At 47.4% G+C, this 21,874-nt stretch overlaps 9 protein-coding genes and 3 non-coding genes across 12 annotated transcripts; 5 read left to right on the top strand and 7 right to left on the bottom strand.

The window, feature by feature from the left end:
- Window positions 1-805: 805 nt before the first annotated feature.
- YALI1_C06735r lies at window positions 806-929 on the bottom strand. The gene has a single exon (XR_002432091.3). It is a non-coding gene; the product is annotated as a 5S ribosomal RNA (ribosomal RNA).
- A 389-nt stretch (window positions 930-1,318) lies between these two features.
- YALI1_C06724g (uncharacterized protein) lies at window positions 1,319-2,070 on the bottom strand (the record flags this gene model as incomplete). The annotated part of the gene is made up of 3 exons (XM_066094146.2): window positions 1,319-1,485; window positions 1,562-1,736; window positions 1,822-2,070. 3 exons carry the CDS (start codon window positions 2,068-2,070, stop codon window positions 1,319-1,321), a joined length of 591 nt encoding a protein of 196 aa, XP_065950218.2.
- A 747-nt stretch (window positions 2,071-2,817) lies between these two features.
- Window positions 2,818-3,783, top strand: YALI1_C06716g (uncharacterized protein; the record flags this gene model as incomplete). The annotated part of the gene is made up of 1 exon (XM_501468.1): window positions 2,818-3,783. One exon carries the CDS (start codon window positions 2,818-2,820, stop codon window positions 3,781-3,783), a length of 966 nt encoding a protein of 321 aa, XP_501468.1.
- A 151-nt stretch (window positions 3,784-3,934) lies between these two features.
- Window positions 3,935-5,005, bottom strand: YALI1_C06695g (uncharacterized protein; the record flags this gene model as incomplete). The annotated part of the gene is made up of 1 exon (XM_501467.3): window positions 3,935-5,005. The coding sequence occupies one exon, from the start codon at window positions 5,003-5,005 to the stop codon at window positions 3,935-3,937; it is 1,071 nt and encodes a 356-aa protein (XP_501467.1).
- Window positions 5,006-6,380: 1,375 nt separating this feature from the next.
- YALI1_C06681g (uncharacterized protein) lies at window positions 6,381-7,979 on the top strand (the record flags this gene model as incomplete). The annotated part of the gene is made up of 1 exon (XM_501466.3): window positions 6,381-7,979. One exon carries the CDS (start codon window positions 6,381-6,383, stop codon window positions 7,977-7,979), a length of 1,599 nt encoding a protein of 532 aa, XP_501466.3.
- A 953-nt stretch (window positions 7,980-8,932) lies between these two features.
- Window positions 8,933-9,442, top strand: YALI1_C06655g (uncharacterized protein; the record flags this gene model as incomplete). Its single annotated transcript, XM_068282210.1, has 1 exon — window positions 8,933-9,442. The coding sequence occupies one exon, from the start codon at window positions 8,933-8,935 to the stop codon at window positions 9,440-9,442; it is 510 nt and encodes a 169-aa protein (XP_068138311.1).
- A 475-nt stretch (window positions 9,443-9,917) lies between these two features.
- Window positions 9,918-9,994, bottom strand: YALI1_C06645r. The gene has a single exon (XR_011031472.1). It is a non-coding gene; the product is annotated as a YALI1_C06645p (non-coding RNA).
- Window positions 9,994-10,081, bottom strand: YALI1_C06644r. The gene has a single exon. It is a non-coding gene; the product is annotated as a tRNA-Trp (tRNA).
- An 867-nt stretch (window positions 10,082-10,948) lies between these two features.
- Window positions 10,949-11,839, bottom strand: YALI1_C06626g (uncharacterized protein; the record flags this gene model as incomplete). Its single annotated transcript, XM_501464.3, has 1 exon — window positions 10,949-11,839. One exon carries the CDS (start codon window positions 11,837-11,839, stop codon window positions 10,949-10,951), a length of 891 nt encoding a protein of 296 aa, XP_501464.2.
- Window positions 11,840-14,245: 2,406 nt separating this feature from the next.
- YALI1_C06597g (40S ribosomal protein eS28) lies at window positions 14,246-14,924 on the top strand (the record flags this gene model as incomplete). The annotated part of the gene is made up of 2 exons (XM_501463.3): window positions 14,246-14,248; window positions 14,718-14,924. The coding sequence occupies 2 exons, from the start codon at window positions 14,246-14,248 to the stop codon at window positions 14,922-14,924; spliced, it is 210 nt and encodes a 69-aa protein (XP_501463.1).
- Window positions 14,925-17,748: 2,824 nt separating this feature from the next.
- YALI1_C06548g (uncharacterized protein) lies at window positions 17,749-19,611 on the bottom strand (the record flags this gene model as incomplete). The annotated part of the gene is made up of 1 exon (XM_501462.3): window positions 17,749-19,611. The coding sequence occupies one exon, from the start codon at window positions 19,609-19,611 to the stop codon at window positions 17,749-17,751; it is 1,863 nt and encodes a 620-aa protein (XP_501462.1).
- A 1,610-nt stretch (window positions 19,612-21,221) lies between these two features.
- On the top strand, window positions 21,222-21,524 carry YALI1_C06532g (uncharacterized protein; the record flags this gene model as incomplete). The annotated part of the gene is made up of 1 exon (XM_501461.3): window positions 21,222-21,524. One exon carries the CDS (start codon window positions 21,222-21,224, stop codon window positions 21,522-21,524), a length of 303 nt encoding a protein of 100 aa, XP_501461.1.
- Window positions 21,525-21,874: the final 350 nt, after the last annotated feature.

Below are 21,874 nucleotides of genomic sequence, written 5' to 3'. Positions count from 1 at the left end.
AGAGCTGCAGATGTGAAAATATGTCAAAAAAAGCAATTAACCAGTACATACGATACTGTGCTTACCTTACCAGTACTTCTTGAAAAACAGGTACCATACTGTACTTCCCGGTACTCCTGTACATAGTGTATTTACTCGGACCATGTATTCGGGCCGTGTATTCGGACCGTGTATTCGGACCGTGTATTCGGACCGTGTATTCGGACCACGAACTAACGGCCCGACTCGTAGCAGATAGTTGCTGTCTGGCCGGGGAGATCCAGAGCTTTGATTGGTGGAGCAGCAAGAGCAGCAATTGATATGGGATGCTTGTGATAGTAGTGGACAGCACGTGTTTTTTTAGTGAGTCATAGAAGAGATATACGAGTACAAGTTAGGAACACGAGTGCATATTGTAAAAGTTGTGGACTAGGAGTTACGGATGTGTCACCAATGGAGCAACTGGTCACATTTTTGACCTGCATTATTATATTTGCGAGATTCCGCAGGTTTAGAAACACCTCTGTTTCTCCACCTTTTCTTACGAGCCAGCCATTGAGTACATCGGACGGACATGGTGGGTTCTGAGTATGTACGATACGGTATAGTCGTGAGTGTTATACGGAGTATTAAAGTAATCAACTCGATATTGATATCAGAAAGCAGCTGGGAAGAAGGGCAGTAAGAATCTCCTTTTCTTATTGTTTCAAGTTGGGTGGGTGGAAAGCTAGAGTCGGTTCTAAAAACCCGTGATCATGACGTCATGCACGAAGATGACCAAAAAAATCTCAAGAGGACAAAAGGAATGGAAAAAAACTGAAAAAAAGATTGCAGCACCCAGGATTCTCGTATGGTCTCCCACTACAATACTAACTGGGCTCTCTGGTGCTTGAACTATGGGCTGATCGGGACGGGAAGCCCGTATTTTCACCCAGGATATGGCCGCAACCGTTGAAGATTAAAATTGTTAGGACCCTTACACCGGGTCTAATATGTCACGTGCGCAAATTTTTGAAATGTCTTCTTGGAGACATTGAAGACGAATATCGAATAAGTGGAGCCAGTACAACAATGAATACAGACAAGGAGTATGTTCCGAATCTGGTTGAAAGCTCACTTTCTGTAATTCATGGCTTTTCTGATAGTTCTTTAATGCTGCACCTCGTTCAAAGAGACCATACCCGAAGTGGAGGACCTAGAATAAAAAACAAGGAAGATCCGCCGTGGTTTTTCTACTAAACCAAAATGACGGGTTAATGTTGAACAGGAATCTTGTTGTCCTTATATTGCAAATACTTGTGATGGTGTCTTCAAAACACATTCCTCTACAAGATCTAGTCTAAGTATTATGTCTTTGTGTTGCCTTCGTGTTGCTTGTAGCAAGTATAGGAAAACTATTAGCACATCGGAGCTGGATCAAGATATCTAAAACCAGCTGTATGAGTCGCGTGTTTAATGGGGCAGGATCTTCATCCATTCCTAGGACCACTCCATTGTTATTAAAAACTGGGTCCAACCATTGAAAGGTCGGACAAGTGCTTTGAGTGTCAAATGAGCTCTTGGAGAGCTCTAGACCTCACACTAAGCCATTGTCGAGCTTCAGTGAGTGGCTCATTCAAATCTGCTAGACGGTCCGAAGCATTTGCTGACCCATTGGACGTGTTTTTTTGACCTCTAAACACGTTTGCTAGCCCTTCCGTATGTCTTCTGGTCCCTCTTATGTCGTCTGACCCTCCCTCATGTCTGTCAGCGGCTATCTATATTCTCAGCTAGCGTGTAGATAGCGACTGACACGAACATTTACCTTCCCCGGTTCAGAGATCAAGCTGTAGATGGGCGTACATGTGTCTGCTCATCGGGTTTCTTCATTCCACCAACAGTCTTCTCCAGCGATCCACTGATTCGGGGCGTCGCCTGGCTCAACACGACATGTGTCTCTTCCACCTTTTGTCGAAGCGTGTTGCTGGCAAGCAGAATGTCGTTAAGCACCTTTTGCTGGGCGTCGCTGGAGTTGACTGTCAGCGCCTCGGCCTCCTTGAAGCCGTTTCGTGACGCTTCCTTGACGCTGAACGAGATGTTTTTGGCCCACATGGTGTGTTGAGTTGGATAGAACTGGGAATCGAACTGAGTATGGTTTGCTTAGTAAGAATAGGTAGGGAGAGATAGGAGTAGGACATTGCTGTTCGCCGAAGTGTCAACTGGGTTCTTTTATCACAGAAATATGATCCTCTCGTAGTTGTACTATCACATGGCCTGTTCTGTACAAGTACTTGTACATGTGCAAGTAGACAAGTATACCCACCCAAAGTAAACATCCCATCAGACTGCTTAACTCCTTAGCAGCACTGACAAGTATTGTGCTTTTACCAGGCAAACTTGAGTGATAATATGTGGGTTTTATTACATATAATTAATAATCAGGTCTCTGTGATTCTCACGAGAGGGTTTTTATCTTTCTAGCTATCCTAAAACCTGCGCAAGATCACTCCTCTTCCACACTCAGTTGCTACTCTACTTATACTCCACAGGAACAGTACCTCCCCACATAACCTTCTGACACGCAGCAACATCACCAAGTGGATCTCTTGACACACGCCTCAGAACATCCACAGAACAGCCATTCCTACAATATTTCGCATTATTGACACGTGGATAGTTTGGTTAAGTGACACAGAAACGATACAAACGGATTCCTGAGCTCAACAGGACACATTGAACGACTAAACGACGCGTACCTCACACACAACTCACACACAACTCACACACAACTCACACACAACTCACACACAACTCACACACAACTCACACACAGCTCACACACAACTCGTCACATTCACCATGTCCAATCTCGATCCCCTTATTGAGACATGTCTGTCACTCATCTCACGGCTTCAGCGGTTTGGTACACACTCTCTGGCGTCTCGAGACGTCCGTCAAGAGCTGGCCGACCTCATCCAGACCAAACTGCGTGATCTGGACACGGAATTCGCACGATACAAGGCCACATGCCCTCAAGACACGACGTCGCAGATCGCACTCGAATCATATACGGAACAAATCGCCAACCTGCGTGTGCTGTACCGAAAGGCCCAGGTGACCAGTGCAAAGAATGTGGAGAAATCGCTGCTCAAGGAACGACAAATGCTGTTTGAGGGCCGCAAGGAAGTCAAGGAGGAAGCCAGCGAAAAGGCAGTGCTCAACAAGTCTCGTGATATTACTCAATCGCTCAAGCGGGTTCATCAACTGGCTTCTCAGAATGTTCTGAGAGGAGAAATGCACTTAGAGAGCCTGGACGAATCGTCGCGTGACATGCAGATGCTGCAGCAAAAGTATACCACCTTTGACGTGCTTTTGGCAGGCTCCAAGAAGCTGGTTCGACATCTTGAACAGGCTGACAAGCAGGACAGAATTCTAATGATGGCTTCTATGGGATTTTTGGCGCTTGTGGTGGCGTGGATTCTATACAGACGGGTGTTGAAGCTCCCCCTGATGATCATCACATGGCCCCTTCTCAAATTGTTTGGAATCGTTCGAGGAAGTGGTCCTAAGATTCCCAAAAACCCAGGTAACCCTGTGCAGGGGTTGGTTGACACGTTAGTCGATACAGTGGTGGAAGCTACTCCGTCTGTGGGCATGGAAACATTGGTGGATACCTTGGTGGAGACGTTGGAAACGGCACTGTCGTCTACCATTGCAGCAGATATAGACCTGGAGCTTCCAGTTGTGTCTGAGCCTCTGGACGATACTCTTCCTGACAGCGGTGTTCCCGAACAGAAGGAGGTTCCCATTCGAGATGAGTTGTAAAGCTCCAAACTCGCAAAAAAAAGCAATACTGTAGCTAATGTAATACAATGATCAAAGTCACGACCATTAAATACAGGTACATACCGTCATGTACTCGTTACAGTGTATTATTACACTTATATATACCATACATACTCCTTGTGAGTGTGTGTTAAACTCTCCAATCTACCAGTACCTCGTCAGTTCTGAATCTCTGAGTGCACTGGGTCTTTTCCATTTTCGTCTCAAAGCCCTGTCTCCATGCCAGAAGACCAGCATGGGCAATCATGATACCGTTATCGATGCAGAAACGCTCGTCGGTGGCGTAGACGGAGCCGTTTCGGTCACGTGCCATGATTCCCATCATCTCCTGGAGTCGCTCGTTGCACCCAACACCTCCCACAATAAGTACTTGCTGAGAGTTGACATGGGCCATGGCTCTTTCAGTGATTTCGACGAGCATGGCAAAGAGCGTTTCTTGTAGCGAAAAGCACAGATCTTCGGCGGTCACCTGATGTCCATCAACCACCAGATCTCCTGCCTGAAACCGCTTTGCCAGAGACTCCACAAACTGCAACACACCAGACATGCTCAGGTCCATGCCCTTGACGGTGTATGGCAATGGAACGTACTTTTTGCCCTTCTTGGCTAGCTGCTCGATATTGTATCCTGGTGAGGGGGCGTTGGGGATCTTCAGCACCCGTGCAAACCGATCCAAGCAGTTACCGACAGCAATATCAAGAGTCTCTCCAAAGATTCGATATCGCTGTTTGGAGTACGCAATCACTTGTGTATTTCCTCCAGAGACGTACAGAACCACGGGGTTTGTGGCGCCCGTGATAGTTCGGCCCATCTCAATGTGTCCCACGCAATGGTTGACGCCCACAAGCGGAACTCCCCACATTTGAGCAATGGTTCGTGCAGCAATCACCACGCTCTGCAAAGGAGCCCCCATACCGGGACCCTGGGTGAACGAAATGCAATGCAGTTTTGTAGGGTCGGATATCTTGGCCTCGTCGAGTGCCCGTTTGATGATTCGAACCACCCAGTTTCGGTGGTGACGAGCTGTGTCTCGTGGCAAGAATCCCTCGCCTGGAGGAGTGATGTAGGTGTCTCGAATGTTGGACAGAATGTCGGTGGAAAAGCCGTTTTCGGCGTTGGCATCCGTCACCGTGTGTTTGATTACGCCCACCCCCAGTTTGTTGGCGCTGCCTTCCAGTCCCAAGCTCAGATAAGTCGTCATTGTGCTGTTGTCTGAAAAACTGACTGAGATACAAAAGCTGCATGGTCGGGTTGGAAAGCTTATTAATTGATGAGCCGCACGATGGGAAGGGGACTACCAGTCGGTGATATTGGTATATTTAGGGCAATTTTGTTTCTGAAAAAACGGTTAATATCGCTAATTATACTCTCTTTACTTTTTCTGAGTGTTAGTTTCTCGAAAAATTACTATTTATGATGGTTTCCATGACATTTTCAGTTCCAACTAACTAACAACTAAAACGGATACTCCAGTTGGAACAATAGTTACGAGTACATTACTCCATTCTCTACTTGCAAAAATACCACAGCTTTCAGACGGACCTTGTGGAAAACGTAGTACGCACGTCACCTATACCTCGGCTATCCATTCAGAATCAGCGTAGTCGATATACTCACTGTTCCAATTGGGGAACCTTTCCAGTTCATATTCCTTCTTCGACGAATCGAAAGAAAAAAAAAAGGAAAAAAAAAGGGGGAAAAAAAAAAAAAAAAACCATCACCAGCACAGACAACCGATTCCGAAGATCGTACCAATCACCCCCAATACTCCCTCTTAGGTGGCTTGGATGTCCGAGACCCCCGAAATGTTGTTCCTAAGATACAATAATGTCGTTTGCCACATTTCTGAGTTCAACTGGGCTTATCTAATCCATCTTACAATGGAGTGGTGTCACAGGATGAGTTTTGGTCCTACAAGAATGTTGAAACAAACCACGTGATCCTGGTGTTGGTGCCAATAAACTGGAACGGTCAGAATCGCAATATCCTTCCCCGTTCACCCCACGGATATACTTTCCATTTCAGGATCACGTCACCCGCAGTGCAGGTTACCTTATCATGCATGTGGCTTTTGGTGACGGAATAAGTCTCATTAATGGTGTTTCTGGCGAGCTGTGATAAAACCGACACGTTTTTTCAAAACTTTGTGTCTCAATTAGTCTACAATTTCATTTTCATCCCTACAGCAGTTAACCCGGAGGTATTACCCCGCTTCTGACATTTTCGGATTCCGATAGTCGGTTTGATAACAACCTTATTTGTAATGATGCCGTTTGTTGTGTGTCTTTATAAGCCACCTGTTTGCCGGAGACACGTTGGCGCCAATTGAGGGAGAGAGAAACTCCAATCTAGTTACACAAACCACAAACAACGCGGTTATCTAAGCGACACGGTTACACAGACGACGCGGTTACACAGACAACGCGGTTACACAAACAACAGTCACGGAATCCACTCAATCGGCCCCCATTTGTCATTTTCTGATTCCGGTCCCCAGGTAGACAGCTTCATTCAGCTACATTTTTGAAAGCACGTACAGTTACAGTTACACCAACTATATCATCACTGTTTCCAGCATGTCCTTCCACGACAAGTTCATTTCTGACCGTTCAAAGGCCCGGTCTCATTCCCATTTCACGCTCAACCAGACGGCCAAGACAACCAAACCCCATTCCAACCCGATTTTCATCTCTGGAGGTCTTCCCAACCCCATTGGGTTCCCCATTGACGAGATCACCGTCAATCTGACCACCAGTCCCAATCCCCGACCTCGATTTGTGCCTGCTGCGACTCTGTTTTCCAAGCCAGGACTGGTCGAGTTCCCCGACATCACCGAGAATAGCACCCGGTTGAGCCAGAACCTCAAGATCCTCAAGTTTGCCGAGTCGCTGGAAACTGCGACAAACGGCAATGGCGGCCAGCTGACTCTCGAGCGATCTCTCCAGTACGGCGAACAAGATGGTCACCCGCAGCTCAAGAAATTTGTGACGGCCCTCACCAAGCGCCTCCATCCCCCCAAGCTGGACGAGAAGGACTGGAACGTGATCATCACCAATGGCGGTGGAGACGGTATTCACAAGGCCGTGGACCTGCTCATTAACCCTGGAGACCATGTCCTTGTTGAGGAGTACTGCTTCTCTCCCTCCTTTGACAACATTAAATCTGTCGGAGGTATTCTTGTTCCCATCAAGCTAGATTATGACGAGGGACTCGACGTGACTGGTCTCAAACGGATCCTTGAAAACTGGGATGAGGCCAAGCAGGGACCCAAACCCCGAGTTCTGTATAGTGTTCCTTCTGGCCAGAATCCCTACGGAGTCTCCCAGTCTCTGGAGAGACGTAAAGCAATCTATGCTGTTCTGAAAGAACATGGGATCGTCATCATCGAAGATGATCCCTACGGAGCCCTGGCCTACGAGTCCTACAACAAGAAATTCACCAACGGCAACTCCTCCAAGTCTCTGAACACTCCGGAGAAGGCTCATGACGAGTCTGTCGACTCTGAGGCACGTGAATCCGACATCTCCAAGGCTGATATCGACCATTACACCTCCTTGATCGCTCCCTCTTACCTCACCATTGATGATGTAGGACTGGTTGTTCGAATTGACACTTTCTCCAAGGTATTTTCTCCGGGACTTCGACTTGGGTGGATTGTCAGTCACGTCAACTTCATTGAGAAGCTATCTCTATACACTTCTCTTTCAACCCGGGCCGCTTCCGGCGTTTCTCAGCTGCTGATCAACAACATTGCTCACTCTTGGGGTCTTGAGGGCTGGTTGCGTTGGTGTCTTCTGTTGCGAAACCAGTATCTGGAGCGACGAAACCACCTTCTAGCCCAGCTGGACAAGCTCGACCAGTCCAAGATCACCTACATCACGCCTGTCTGTGGTATGTTTGTGTCTGCGCTTGTTCATTTTGATAAGATTGCGTCTTCGTCGTTTAATGGCGTCACTCTTCCCTACCAGTCGCGACTGGTGGAGCTTGGAATCGAGGAAGGAGTTCTGATTGTTTCTGGATCCAATATGGCTGCTTCCGAAGAGCTGCGTCAAACGGCCAAGTTCATTCGACTCACTTTTGCCTATGAGGATCCCGATCTGCTCGACGAGGCTATCAAGCGATTGGGTAAGGCGGTGGACCGGCTTTTTGAGGAGGGTGAGATTAAGCAGAAGTAGGTGTTTTCTGTATAGTACAAGTACATACTGTACCAGTATCGGTAGATCCAATACAAGTTCATCTATTGTATGCAGTAATTAGTCCAGGTTGCTCGGAGTAAAAGCAACTCCGATCTCCGTGAATATAGTCGATTGTTGTCAACAGATGAATCATTTGTTTAATGTAACGCGTCCAGGAACCACACGGCTGTGGCTGTGCCGAAAACGTTTTAACGATATTGGACTATTTTTGGACCATGGTGTCGTATCTCCAACCTTGCTATTAATAGCTCTGAGAATGAGGGAGGATAAAATATCCCAGAGGGGAGCTTTTTGGGAGCTCTAAAGGATACAATGGGTATAAATGGTTGGCAGCTATCAGAGTATCAACTCTCTCTTGTTCGTCTACTTCTCAATTGTTCAAAAAAATCTTTCGAAGCAGGGCTATACACTTCAAATTCAGTTGTATATACAAACAACGTCACATCTTAAATGGTACTATTTATTGGTTCAGAATTGCCACTCAATATCGTTTGGACACTTTTGAGACGTTTGCCACCCGTTTCTTTACAGCACCTGAACTGGTGGTAGGTGAAGACTGGTGATATTCTCTGTGCTGTTTGTATGGGTTTCTCGTGTTACATGGTCACGCATCGGAATGGGAGGCAGGGTATCTTGTGGACATCAAGGAGGTGTAAAATAAGCAGTGGAAAATTATACACTATGAGTTCAATTTTGACGGCTTTATTCTCCCCTATTGTCATTAAGTGCCAGTCTATCAGCTCCAAATCTAACGTCTGATTGCGTTGGCAAGATATTGACACTACTGTACATACTACGGGTACATACTGTACGGTCTGGATCAGCCGCTTTAGTGGAATGTAAACGATGACATACCTTACGAAACCAGAGACCTTTTATACTCGCAAGCGGCTCAATGATCGTCAATATATACCCCTCAGTTCAGTCGTACCATGTGTATGTTTTTCTTCACCCCCATGCCTGTCACCATTCGCACTGAAATCACAATTGACGCTTCTCCAGAGTCGGTTTCGGCCATTCTGTTTGATTTCAACAACTACCATAAATGGAATTCGTGGATCTCCATCTCGGGACCTCCGCCACTATCCCACAAATCAACCTATTATCTCTCTCTGGTAGGAGAACAACTTACAATGGACCAAGGAGAACTTCACTATGCACCTGTGATCATGCTGGCATCTCCAAGTGTTTTGAAATGGACTTGGTACGAGAAACACAAGTGGTTCATGTCTCATGAACACTACTTTGAGATTGTTCGCTCCCAAAATGACTCACAAAAATGTATCTTGAGACACGGAGAGAGATTCTCAGGGGCAGGAGCAAGAGCGATGTGCTATACCAAGTACTATCAGAAGATACAGGCAGACTTTGAAGGTTTCAATAAAGAACTGCGCATCCTGGCGGAATCCAGAGACATGGTGGAGATGATTTCCAAGAGTTGACATTCGGAAACGTGTTTAGATGACTTTGGTGGATATGGAGAAGGTGTAGGATTCTTTTTTAATATAATTGAATGTTTCTACAGTGGATTTTAAAACTCCTCCTCTTTCTAAAATGTGTCTTACAACCAGAATATAGAGCATTCTGGCCTTCAGTGTGTACCGGAGTAATCGACAAGTATATCCATATGCGAACCAGGGATCTGAGAAAATAGTAAAGTTATAATCACTGTCTCCCTTGCCTAAATAATTATCTGGTGAGCTCATCTTCTCCTTACCGTCATTATTGTATCTTCTGTGTGTGATGTATGTCATTTGATTACTCATCCAAAAGCTGAAATACTGCCCGCATTAAATACGGGACTTTTTTGCTCACTTTCCTGTCGTATGGCCGATCGAATAAATGGTTTCTAGCTCTTCTCATACGAGTGAGGCCTCAAAAAAACGCTACAGCAACATCCCGTTTCACGATATGTTGCAAAAAAACACTGATCAGCTAGAAGCTATGGGAATTAAACCCACATATGTTCCTCCACTGCCAGTTCTTGCGAACTTGACATGGACAGGAATTGAACCTGCAACCCTTCGATTACAACCGTATCAAGACTGGAGTCGAAAGCTCTACCATTGAGCCACCACATCAGTGTGTGGAGTTCCGGCAAAACTTGGGAGTGTTAGAGGACAAAACTGGAGCCACTTTCCGGCGAAAAAATACGTGATATGGAGGTTTTGAAGATAATACGTAAAATTAATATAAAAAAATGATCAGGTTCGGTACGTCATAGGAAAAAAACAAGGGAAAAATGGTGTTGGGGAGCAAGAGATGTATAGAACCGAGTTGGAATGCCCTAGATGTGGTTACCGACATATCAACATAAAGACTGGGTGATTATTCGGACTTCACTACATACCACAAGTTCAATCGTGAACTCGTATATTAGTTATATTGACTATTACTATTATGAAGTATGTACCGTGCAGTATCTTACATGTTCATGTAGGGGTTCCTTCCAAGGGTTGGCATAAGAGGTGCACAGGTAGTGCTATATATATTGACGCTAGTTCCCAATTTTATCGTCAGGTAGTGTGCGATACAGCATAGGTCCCCCTCCCTCTATGTTCATTAAGGCGATTGCTTGCAGCTTTTAAATGCTGGGCAGTGAAATGTCTACAAAAGCTCAACAGTCAGAGAAGTGCGTTATAGAAACCAAAGGGACTACTCGTACTTGTACTTGTACTTGTGGAATGTCGCATTGACTTCTCTCTCTTCCTCTTCTACTCGAGGTCCCTATCCACCGAACCCGTTATTGTTTCTCTTCTCCCACAAACCAGAATCCCCATTCGGATTCATATTCATATTTACTAATATCATCTATTCATATCTATACATACAGGTGGTGTACAAGCGGTACTTATTGTACAGTTGTGGTGTGAATCCATCGAGATTCTCTTGAGCCAGATTGACTTAGGTTCCGCATCCAGTCCTCCAATTCGATCGCCCAATGATGCTTAAACACGACAGTTGGAAATGCTAAACACCAGAATGTCACTAGCACCCTCCTTCTTCAGCTCGTCCATAATCTGGGCAATCTTCTTCTTCTCAGCCATGGAGGAAACGGCGCACCATCCCTCGTCGTCCAGAGGAGACACGGTGGCGGCTCTTCGGCCGGGTGTGATCTTGAGAAGAGCGTCTAGCTTGTCTCTGGGAGCGTTGTAGTTGCACAGAACGTACTTGTTGGCGGCAAGAACACCTTCGATTCGGCTCTTGATCATCTGGACCAGCTCGGGGTGAGAGGGATTCTTGGACACAATCAGAGAGGCAGACGTCTCGAGCACAGTGGCAATGGGCTTAAGACCGGCAGCTCGCATGGTCTCTCCGGACTCGACCAGATCGATGATACCGTCGGCAACTCCCAGGGCACAGGCGGCCTCCACAGAGCCTCCGACAAACTTGATGTTGGTGGTAATGTCCTTGACGGGGACGCCCTCCAGCTCGGCAAAGTACTCCTCGGCCAGAGAGGTGAAGGAAGTGACAATGCTCTTTCCGATCAGCTGCTTGGGGTCGGTGTAGGGGCCCTTCTCGGGCACTTGGACCTGCAGCTTACACGAGCCAAAGTTCAGATCAAGGGCGTTCTCGACATCCATCTTGGCCTCTCGGACCTGGTCGATTCCGGTGATTCCAAGAGCAACCCGACCCTCTCCGACGAATCGGGGGATATCGGCAGCAGGCAGGAACACCAGAGCCAGAGGCAGGTTGGTGGAAAGAGCGATATCCAGTCGGTTGTGTCTGTGGAACTGGATGTCCGAGCCCTTGAGCAGCTCCACGGCCTTCTCGTAGAGTCGGCCCTTCTTGGGGACGGCGAAGAGAAGTCGGTCGTTGAGATTGTTGACGAGATCCATTGTGTGAGTAGTTGTGTGAGTAGTTGTGTGTGTTTGCGTCACGTAGTGGTGTATAAGTAGACTGGGTCATGATCTGAAAAACCAGTTATAGTGACTCATGCAGACGGACTAAAATAAGCTTCGTTGGGAGAACAGATCGCATCGCTTTTGTGATGTGATCTGGGAGGTGTAGGGGGATTATAAATGTATAGTTGTTCTCGTATTGCTTTCAGGATCCTAGTTCTGTTTTCAAACTAAAAATTGGAGCATTTTTCAGCTTCCTGGACTTATCACCATTTTTCCGCCCATCTCAATTATGGTTATAGTATAACCCACGTTGGGTGTGGTGAACTTTGAGTGGATGGTAGAATGTGACATGGGGGGAATGGGGAGGCGAGATATTTGAAATCTGAGGATACCAAAATCTACCCCTTGCGGAGCTGAGCAGAAATCACTATTTATCTCTCGAATATGTCCATTTTACGACCCGTAAATATGTTAACCCCGAAATTGTCTGCATACAAAAGTAACTCGACCCACTTGCCACGTTGGGAATTGGTAGGGTTTCAGATCAGGGGTGGATGTCTACTTTATCTTGCGATATGTGCATTTTCTGGAAAATATAAAACCACCATTTTATTCCTCTCGACTCGCTGACTCTGGTGCTGTTTTCCATTTCTCTCTTTCCTTTCCCTATCACATTCTAGTCTCCTGCTCAACTCCACATAAAGTCTACACTAAACTCACGCCGATGAGCACTTTATGACGCAAACCTCTAACCCTGTGCTGTACCGTGTGTTGAGCGTGTTCCAGGGAGATGGCGACGCCCAATTTTAGTTACGCGGAGATAAAAATGAGCTTGCTGACTCGTCCTCGTGTCCGTTGGCCGCTTGGTGTTGTGTGAACGTGAGCTGGGCGTATTCGGGTTGAGTACTGGCTCTGTCACTTGGACAAGTGTTGGTGAGATGGTCCGGACACAGATTAAGAGTCTGGTTCTGGAGCAGGTGCAGTCGGTGTAGGATGGATGGGTCTTTCTTTCTTTCTGGGGTTATCCCTGTCCTATTCGTATTTACGCTGTCTCCCTACTGGTAGCTCCTACTATGCCCTGTGTTGGGCACCTCCTTACCTTCTGACCAGTTACGAGGTTGTTGAGAAGTAGTTGAAGGATAGCTGCTGATACGACGGCACAGAAATGGAGTTCCGGAGAAGCCAGAGAATCCAAATTTTTCTGGGAGGTGGTGGTGGATCCACTGTACGTCTTGTTTGCTTTGTAATAAAAAATGGAACATATTCTCTGATTAGTCATACAGTATGGTAACAGATCTCAGACCATTATACTGGTTAATTGAGGTCGGTATATGATGAAGAGAGGATGGATAACCACGTGGCCGCCGAATACCAGATGTATCCACATGCAAGGTAGGGTCACGTGATCGCCGGCCTACAAGGGCCCGATATCACGTGATCCACGAACACATGCATATTCACACAACCTCCACACGACCACCACGCGACCACGATTCCACGACCAGTAAGTGATGACTCCAGATATACGCAAAATACACATGAGAGACGCACGTCCACGTGACCCGACCCATCCATGCTGTGGATGAAATATTGAACCCACAGTTTGAAACAGGACAGTTTCGCGAAGTGAAGATCAGTATGAGAGTCGCATGACACCAAATGAAGATGGGTCGATACATTTGTATACTGAGATTGGACGTATACGTGAGCAGAAACGAATGTCAGGCGACCAGTCGATTCACCAGGGACAAGAAGAGGTTTTGCTAGTTCTAATGTGATATGATTGGTTCTTAATTTTCCCGATTTTTCTCGAGTTAATGTTGGAATTACTCGCGATGTCGGATATAATCCGGTCAATCAATAGAAATAGAACAATACAATAGATTGACACCAAAGACACAGGAATAAAGACAAGACGAGGACTCCAGACATCGTGGAAGCACTGGTGAGCGTCCCCAACTTCTTTCCCGTTGCCCACCAACACGTTGGGCCCCACCAGAAACAAAAAAAACAATTTATTCTCGTTTTTGTGCGTTTAATTTGGTACCCGAAAAAAACAGAAAAAAATTCACCACGGGGAGACGAAATGTTTACCTGGAAATCATACCATTAGAAAGAGAAAAACACATACGCTCCACTATAATCCCAAAAATAATCAGGGAACCAATCGAAAAATTAATACAATTTCTTCTACATCATTTCATTCTACCATCAGCACAGTTTCTGCTAACTTAAACGTTCTCACATCTCCCGACACGTGATGTGACTGCTGTCCTGTTTTGTCAAACCTTCCTAAAACAGCTCCCAACCCTATTCCACCCCACTCTCCCAGCCAACCCTCTTTGGCAAAGTAAATCGTGGTTCTTGACTTTTACGAAAAACAGCACAACACATACAAAAATGGTGAGTTATTGTGTGGCGACACAAGAAGTGGTGGAGGAGTTGCGGGCGACGATTCTGGACGCTACGGACGACATGTGGCGGGTATTTTGGACCGCTGAACGTGCACAGATGGAGAGAGAAATTTGATATGCGACACAAGCGACACAAGCGCACAAAAGCGACACTGAAAAGGCGCAAACGGAGGGGACCAAGGTCGAGAGACCGGTGAAGTGGCAGAGACCTAGATTCGATTTTCCGACTTTGCCACTTGTTTTTGTGTATTCGACGTGAGTCGTTTGGTCCATGCTAGGCGACATGTCCATATGACTGGATTCATGAGCCAGGACAGCAAAGACCACCCAGGACCCCCTAACATCTCGCCTGCATCAACCACACCATCTACATGACTCCTCGCTAGCAGTCCAGATCAATCCACTCGTCCACTCAGACAACCGACCAAACAACCAACCCCAACTCATACTAACCACAGGATAACGCTAAAGCCGCCCCCGTCAAGCTCGCCAAGGTCGTCAAGGTTCTCGGCCGAACCGGATCTCGAGGAGGAGTGACTCAGGTCCGAGTCGAGTTCATCGACGACGAGTCCCGATCTATTGTCCGAAACGTCAAGGGCCCCGTCCGAGAGAACGACATTCTCTGTCTCATGGAGTCCGAGCGTGAGGCTCGACGACTCCGATAAGCTGTTTCTTCTTTTTACAAAGAGAAAGCATTTTGTCGCCCAAAAAACCATATGTATTAATCGTACAATTTGATGTATCCATGTTGAGATTTGTAGAGAGAGCGTGCGCACAGTGTGGTTAAAACAAAAGGAGCGGGAGTAGTGTAGACGAGAGCATCATGTACGATTTTTTTTATTTTATTTATTTTAAGCGCCGTACGCGTACTGTACTTGTACTACAGTAGTACCCTCAACAGTGATGTGCAACTTCACTTATGTTCGTAGTAGGGTTAGTCAGGGTAGTTGGTAGCGATACTTGCACTCATACTGGTACTACAGGCAGATAGTTGGCGCTAAAGCCAGATTTAACCATGGTAATGGGTATAAAAAACATAAAAAATCGGAATTGTCTTCTGATCCAGATTGTACAACGGAGTATCTATTTTGGCTGATGTTAGGTCTTAGAGATGGAATCTTGATGCCAATATTCTACCGCAGACCGATGTATCCTACGATTCTGTTCGTACACTGGTGTGTGGTTCTACCGTACTTATTCGTAGAAAGACAGGCAAAGGCGATGATAAGATCGCCAGAGAAGCCGGGGTCGTGGCAACCGTTGTTTTTTTTTTAAAAAAAGTTTCAAAATGGTTCTTTTTTAGTTTTAGTTTTTTATTTTTATTTTTATTTTTTATTTTTATTTTTATTTTTATTTTTTATTTTTAATTTTTTAAAATAAGTGAACATAACACGAAGAAAAAGCATTTATTTATTTATTTATTTCGGGTCAGAGAGATTACAAGAAACCAAGAGGCTAGAAGAATCAAGTACACGGTACAAGAAACCATGCTAACAATCACAATACATAACCACATCAAGCTATATCTGTCCCTGACGGACATCCTCATGGTGGACATCCTCTTGCTACTCCTCCAACATAATGACCAACACAATGCCACGATTTCGTTCAGATACATAGACATGGCCATTCCAGCTGCTGCAAGAATACCTTCTGTTCTAGTATTCATCAACACACTGCCCGACCGCAAACTGAAACTGGATACCAGCCCGTCTCCATCACACACTCAGACCAACTCGGTATGATGGGAATGGCCGTTGGATTAGGGAGTGTAAGACTGCGACTATTGGATAAGGGTAATGCGGTTGATCACCACCTTGCTCCTCTACAAGTAGATAGACGAGCTGTTAAACAGATGAGCTATTTGACGGGCAACGGGTCACCCTACCTATAGACAAACAGAGCTACACGTAGTAGATATAGGGACTATACATACCATATCTCCGACACGTCTGTTCAAAGAGCTGATTCGAGGATATATGGCATATTGGAAGATGGGACAACTGCGAATCCTCTCGTCCACATTCTCTTTGTCCACCCTCTTGGTCCATTTCTCTCGGTCCCTTTCTCTCGGTCCCTTTCTCTCCGTCTATTTACCCCTACACATTTCATCCCTCCTCTACAGAGAGCACGTCCCCACTTGAACCTGACGTGGGACAGATTTGCCGACCACGTCTACTATTCAACCCGCACTATCCAGTACTTGTAAACTCAGGCCCCACACTATCGCCTGGAGCTCTCGATCAAACCTCTCAATCAATATCCATCAAGTCGCGTTGGGTAGAAGAAATAACCCAGTCTCCTAAACACCCTGCCAAACACTGCCCCTTCTGTCACCATCTCAATGCGATGGAAACACTGGCCCCCAGAGGCTAAGTTTAGACCCTCATCGATCTACTCGACGATAAAGTTGCCGAGGTCTCTCGCTAACATTGTCTACCAAGAGGGTGTTGTGCATAGCCGCAGCCTATCGTGCATTATCAAACCTAACAGTGAGACATTGGAGAGGGAAGGAACAGACGACAAGATCACGTGAAAAGACACAGGTGGGGGTATCCCCGAGATCACGTGGTAAGTAACAAGTTTGATGCTTGAATAATCGTTCAGGTAACGTCTTCAGTATTCCCGGTACTCGTAGCTCGCAAGACATGAAATTGTTTGTACATCTGTTTAGTGTTCCACTACTTGTACATCAACTGTATCCAGAGTGTTCCGTCTTCTCTGAAACAACGGAACAAACGGAACACTATCCAACACGACTCCAGCCTTATAACCGTGCCCGGATGACTAGGATTCGAACCCCCACTGGTCGATCGAAAGATACTCCCAGACTCTGCAGTCAAGTTTGCCAAATGAGGTCACTGGTACACTCAAACAGGTATGCACATACTGTACATACTGTACCACTCTTTTCACATTTCGAGCTGGTGACTACAGTATCTTCCTCGAACGAGATTCTGTAGATCATGACAATATTTGAGATCCTGGACTATATCACAAGCTACTGATACAAGAGACTCAACCTATATACAAGTACTTGTAACTGTACCTAGTATCGTACTGTATCCAGAGTGTTAGTGTTCCTGAATGTTCTCAGATGGTGTCTGGCTGGCAGAAACCACATCTCAAGTTATCGGGGACTAGCTACAAACAGAAGAGATTTATACCTCTCACGACAGGTTGAAACCTACCCTGCTGCTCTTCGGCTTCTCGCCTTCAATATTAGCACACCCCTACCATCTAACATCTATAACGATACCATTAATGATCTATATAAATAAGAGGCAGCTGTTGTAGACGGCTGCCGCCATGGACTGGGTCCTGTGATGAATTGTATGAGTTCATGAGCGAAGCAAGTGAAGAGCGTCCAATCCGTTGACCCTAACTTCTACCAACTGACGCTGCACCGGTAAGTTCATGCGTTCCGCTCACAAGCTGGCTCATGCACCGTCACCTCACCTATTGATTCGCGCGCTCATGATTCGACGCTCACGAACTGTTGGTCTGCTCATTCGCAGCCTCCCCCTCTCGTTTCCAAAATCGCAACAGCAAATTTCCATACCGCTGCAGAACCTCCAGAGGAATCATAAGGTGGAAATCGGTCAGCAGCAGAAACTGCAGTTCCAAATGATTCAGTTCCTCCACAGGCAAACCGCCAACCTTGGCATACCGCGAGTTCTTGTAAAACACGTCTGAAAAGAACTTGGAGCTCACGGTGATGCCTGCAATAATGAGCCGGTGAATGTTATAGCTGTCCATAACAAACAGCTGGGTCGCCGGAATGTCGGACGGCGGCGGCACCTGCTTGGCCAGCAGCGACGACGCGGTGCTGCTGGTGCCGTCGTTAGACGCAGCAGCATGCGCGCCGGTAAATTCGCCGGCATTGGCCCGCTTGGCAATGCGGTCAAAGTACACTAGCAGCGACAGAAAGACCTCGTTTGTAGTGGGACAGTACTTGAGGATTCGCAGCAGGTACGAATGCAGCGAGATGGCTGGGATGTTTCGTCCGTGAAACGCCAGCACGTTGGCGGTGAACTTGTTGGACACATAATTCTGAGACGCGTGATGGTAGTGGTGCGGGTGGAGTGAGTCATTGGCCTCAATGATCTTCTGCAGGAGAGCGGTGAGCATAAGCAGCAGGTCATTGACGGGGTAGTTGGCAATGTCCAGATGCACATCGTCTTCGGTTTCGGACACGGGCACAGATACGTTGCCTATACTGTCCATGACATGTTCGGGGCCCGAAGTGGGGTCAGTAGGAGCAGTGGCCTCGGTCTTATCACCGCCCTCAACAACAGCAGTCTCTTTCTTAACCACATCAACCTCATCACCCTCCTCCTTTACCTCCACCTGCTCGGAAACCTCTCCGACCTTGACCTTCTTATCGTCATGGTCATCTTCATCTTCCTCCTCTCCAACTCCCTTGCCCTTGACATCATCAATCTGCTGCATGCGCCCAGACGAGGGCTTGCGCCGTGCAAACAGCGACTTCTCGCCGGTCGAGTCCCGCCGCGACGACGGGGCTGTGGTGTAGCCACTGTACGACGCCGCGGCCGTGTCGGACGAGCCGTAGTCCGAAAAGCCGCCGAACGAAGACGACGGTGGCGCCACGGTGCTGTCCACGGATCCGGACGCACTGCCGGCCTTGCTAGCGCTGGCAGAATTGGAGTTGCTGCCCGCAAGCTTGGATGTCAGGTTCGACGTACGCACCGACGGCTGGAACTCGACGGCCTCGCCGAACGACGACGAGCGCCAGTGGGCCGGCGCGTCAATGTTGGGCGAGTGGGCCTGGCCCTCGGGCGAATGGTCCGGCTCGAACGTCTGGGTGGCGAACGACGTCAGCCGCGACCCCTGGACGGTAGGGGGCTGCACAAACGACTGGTACGACGACGTGCGTTGTTGCTGGATGGACGACGTGAGTGATGACGGGAAGAAGCCCGTCTGCACGGAAGCACCCGTTCCAGAAACTGACGGCGCCGTGGGGTTTGCGTTCGGTCCACCTGACGACGCTGCAAACGAGTTTGTGAACGAGCCGGCGTTTGTGTTTGTGTTTGTGTTGGTGAAGCTGTTGGCCGAAAATGAGCCTGCAAAGGCGCTCGACGCCACGCCGCTCTTGTACGAGCTGCTCACCGAGCTGGGCTCGTTGTAAGCGCCCATTCCGGTCTGGCGGGTGGAGCTGGAGGGGCTAAAAAACGCCGAGTTGGACGGCGTGGCTCCCTGGGCCTGGGCGTGGTCGTGTGTGTGGGCGGGAATGCCAATGCCCGAGTAGGAGGCAGGGTGCACGTGGTCGTATCCCGTGGACTCGTCCGAGTCCGAGTACCCCTGGCCCTCGACCATTTCCACGTCTGACATGTTTGGTGTTGTTGTCGTCGAGGTGGTGTGTACCTATGTGCTGGTGTACGTAAGAGAGGCAGCGCATTGGGAGTGCAGACCCGTGTGCATCGCTGGGAGCTGCTGCACGGGTGCAAGTGGAGCTGTGGAGACACACACAAGGAGGAGGTGCAAGGCGGAACGGCGAGAGAGGGAAGAAAAAGAGGCGGGAGTGGATGCCGTAATTATATAAGCTGCTTTTCCCTTTTGTGTCATCACGTTCCCCCGCTATTACTTCTCCATACACACTCCACCATGTCGACTTACAGTATGTACATACGAGTATACTAAATAACCGAAAAGTACACGCCCTATGCACACGACGACGTTACTAAATGATAATTATCTGTATGTATGTAAACGTGGGAGCGGCTACAGGTGGACACTTTTCCTCTATTGCTCACCCCATTGCTCTCTATGTACCTGAGCTCGTGCAACCACCACCCATTTTATCTGGCATGTTTACTACACCTTGAACTTGTATCTGCCGGTACGTACATTCACCACTTGTAACTCGGGTCCCCTCTTGCTGGCGGCAAAAATTACGTCATCGGGGTTTTCACACAAACTGAATCAAAGACTGGAGGCCCGAAAATGGATTCGCGGTCACACGTATATCTCTCACTTTTGGTCGTGCTGGATGATGCTGAGAGATGTTGGAGGAAACACATGTTCTTTGCAGGGCTGTGATTGGCTGAAGTGGGAATGGAAAAGTTGGATGAAGAACAAAGGGAATTTTAAAGATACCAAAATGAAGAGGAGAACAAAAGGAGTGGAATGAACAGCTCAGATTGCAAAAATGGCGACTGTACCACGAACCGAAGCGTCCTCAACAGCCCCAAATAAACTCCCCACCGTTGGAATCTTAACTAAAATAGACACAGGAACGTAATCGAAAGCAAGAAAAGGAGGTGTGGATTCGGAGGGGTTGGGACCGGGGAATGGACGCGATCACGTGATTAAATGGATGGTTGGTACGACGGAAGAATGTGTGCGGTCCATTGAGGCGAAAGGGACCTAAACAGGGGTACTTTGATCAATAGGCGAGGGAGACGATTAAAAATTATACCATGATGTTCCTCTCGGTATGACGGATAACGCAGACAACTTATTTCTCAAATATTACCACCAGCCGGACAGTATGACGCCCGTTCACCGGACTTACCTCATGTTCGACAACCTTATACTATTAAATATTAACCGTGAAGATCGAACCTGCGAGGTTGAACTTTGAATTAGTGCGAGGGTCCAGAATCGAACCTGCGATATCGAAGCAAGTGGTGAGTGGTGCACATTGGGAGGACAAGACCTGGTGGATGGTAAAACGAGATGTAGAAATGAGATTTGGAAACTATTTGAGAACCAAATGAGTGACACAAACGCCAGGAATATACCGATTGTACCATCTACCTAGCAACTCGATCACAGAGGTTACAATTCTGTTCGCTTGGGACTTGCTCTATATCCGTTATGGCGCCACTGTGGCTAAGGTTTATGCATGTTTGACGCACCTCGCCACACCTCTTTTACCATCATCACACACTCTCCAGACTACACACTCACACGGTCTTTACCACACAACTACTACCTCCATGTCTCGAGCAGCAAAACTCACGTTTGGAATCACGTCGGCTCTCACCATCGGCACCATTACATATGTGCATTTCGACCAGAGGTGGGCCCAGGAGGCTCTCCGACAGGGCCCTATTAACGACATGGAGCGAGTCAAGCAGCACCGAGAGGACAAGCAGCGACGGTTTGACGCCATGAACGACGACGAAAAGGCCGAGTTTCTGCGTAAGGAAAAGGTGCGAAAGGAGTTGCTCGCAGAGCACGATATGCAGCTCAAGCTGAAGGAGCAGTACGAGAAGGTGCAGCCGTTGTCTAAGAGCTAAGAAGACCGAATGGTGAGCGCACAACAACCAACTATCGGCTCGATCCGGCATTTGCGAGCGTTTGAGATGTCAGATTAGATAGTATTGAGCGTTTCTTCTTAATTTTCCTCCAACAACCAGCCCAACATGTGTCTGAAACAAGTCACTAATTGTATATAGTACTATTGATTATCTGAATGATCCGGCAGGAGGTTTGGGGTAGAAAGAAAAGTAGCATGAGTGCTTGTAGAAGTAGAGTTGTATCGTAGTTTGTCTATGGCAGTTTAGTCGATAGAGACATTCACATCAGAGAGAGTGAGAGTATGTCATGTACCGACTTGATCAGTCTGGGTTGTGGTGAGAAATACGAC

This window comes from Yarrowia lipolytica, chromosome 1C, assembly GCF_001761485.1.
Source record: "Yarrowia lipolytica chromosome 1C, complete sequence".
Classification (NCBI taxonomy): domain Eukaryota; kingdom Fungi; phylum Ascomycota; class Dipodascomycetes; order Dipodascales; genus Yarrowia; species Yarrowia lipolytica.
This window is presented reverse-complemented; position numbering and strand designations above follow the sequence as displayed.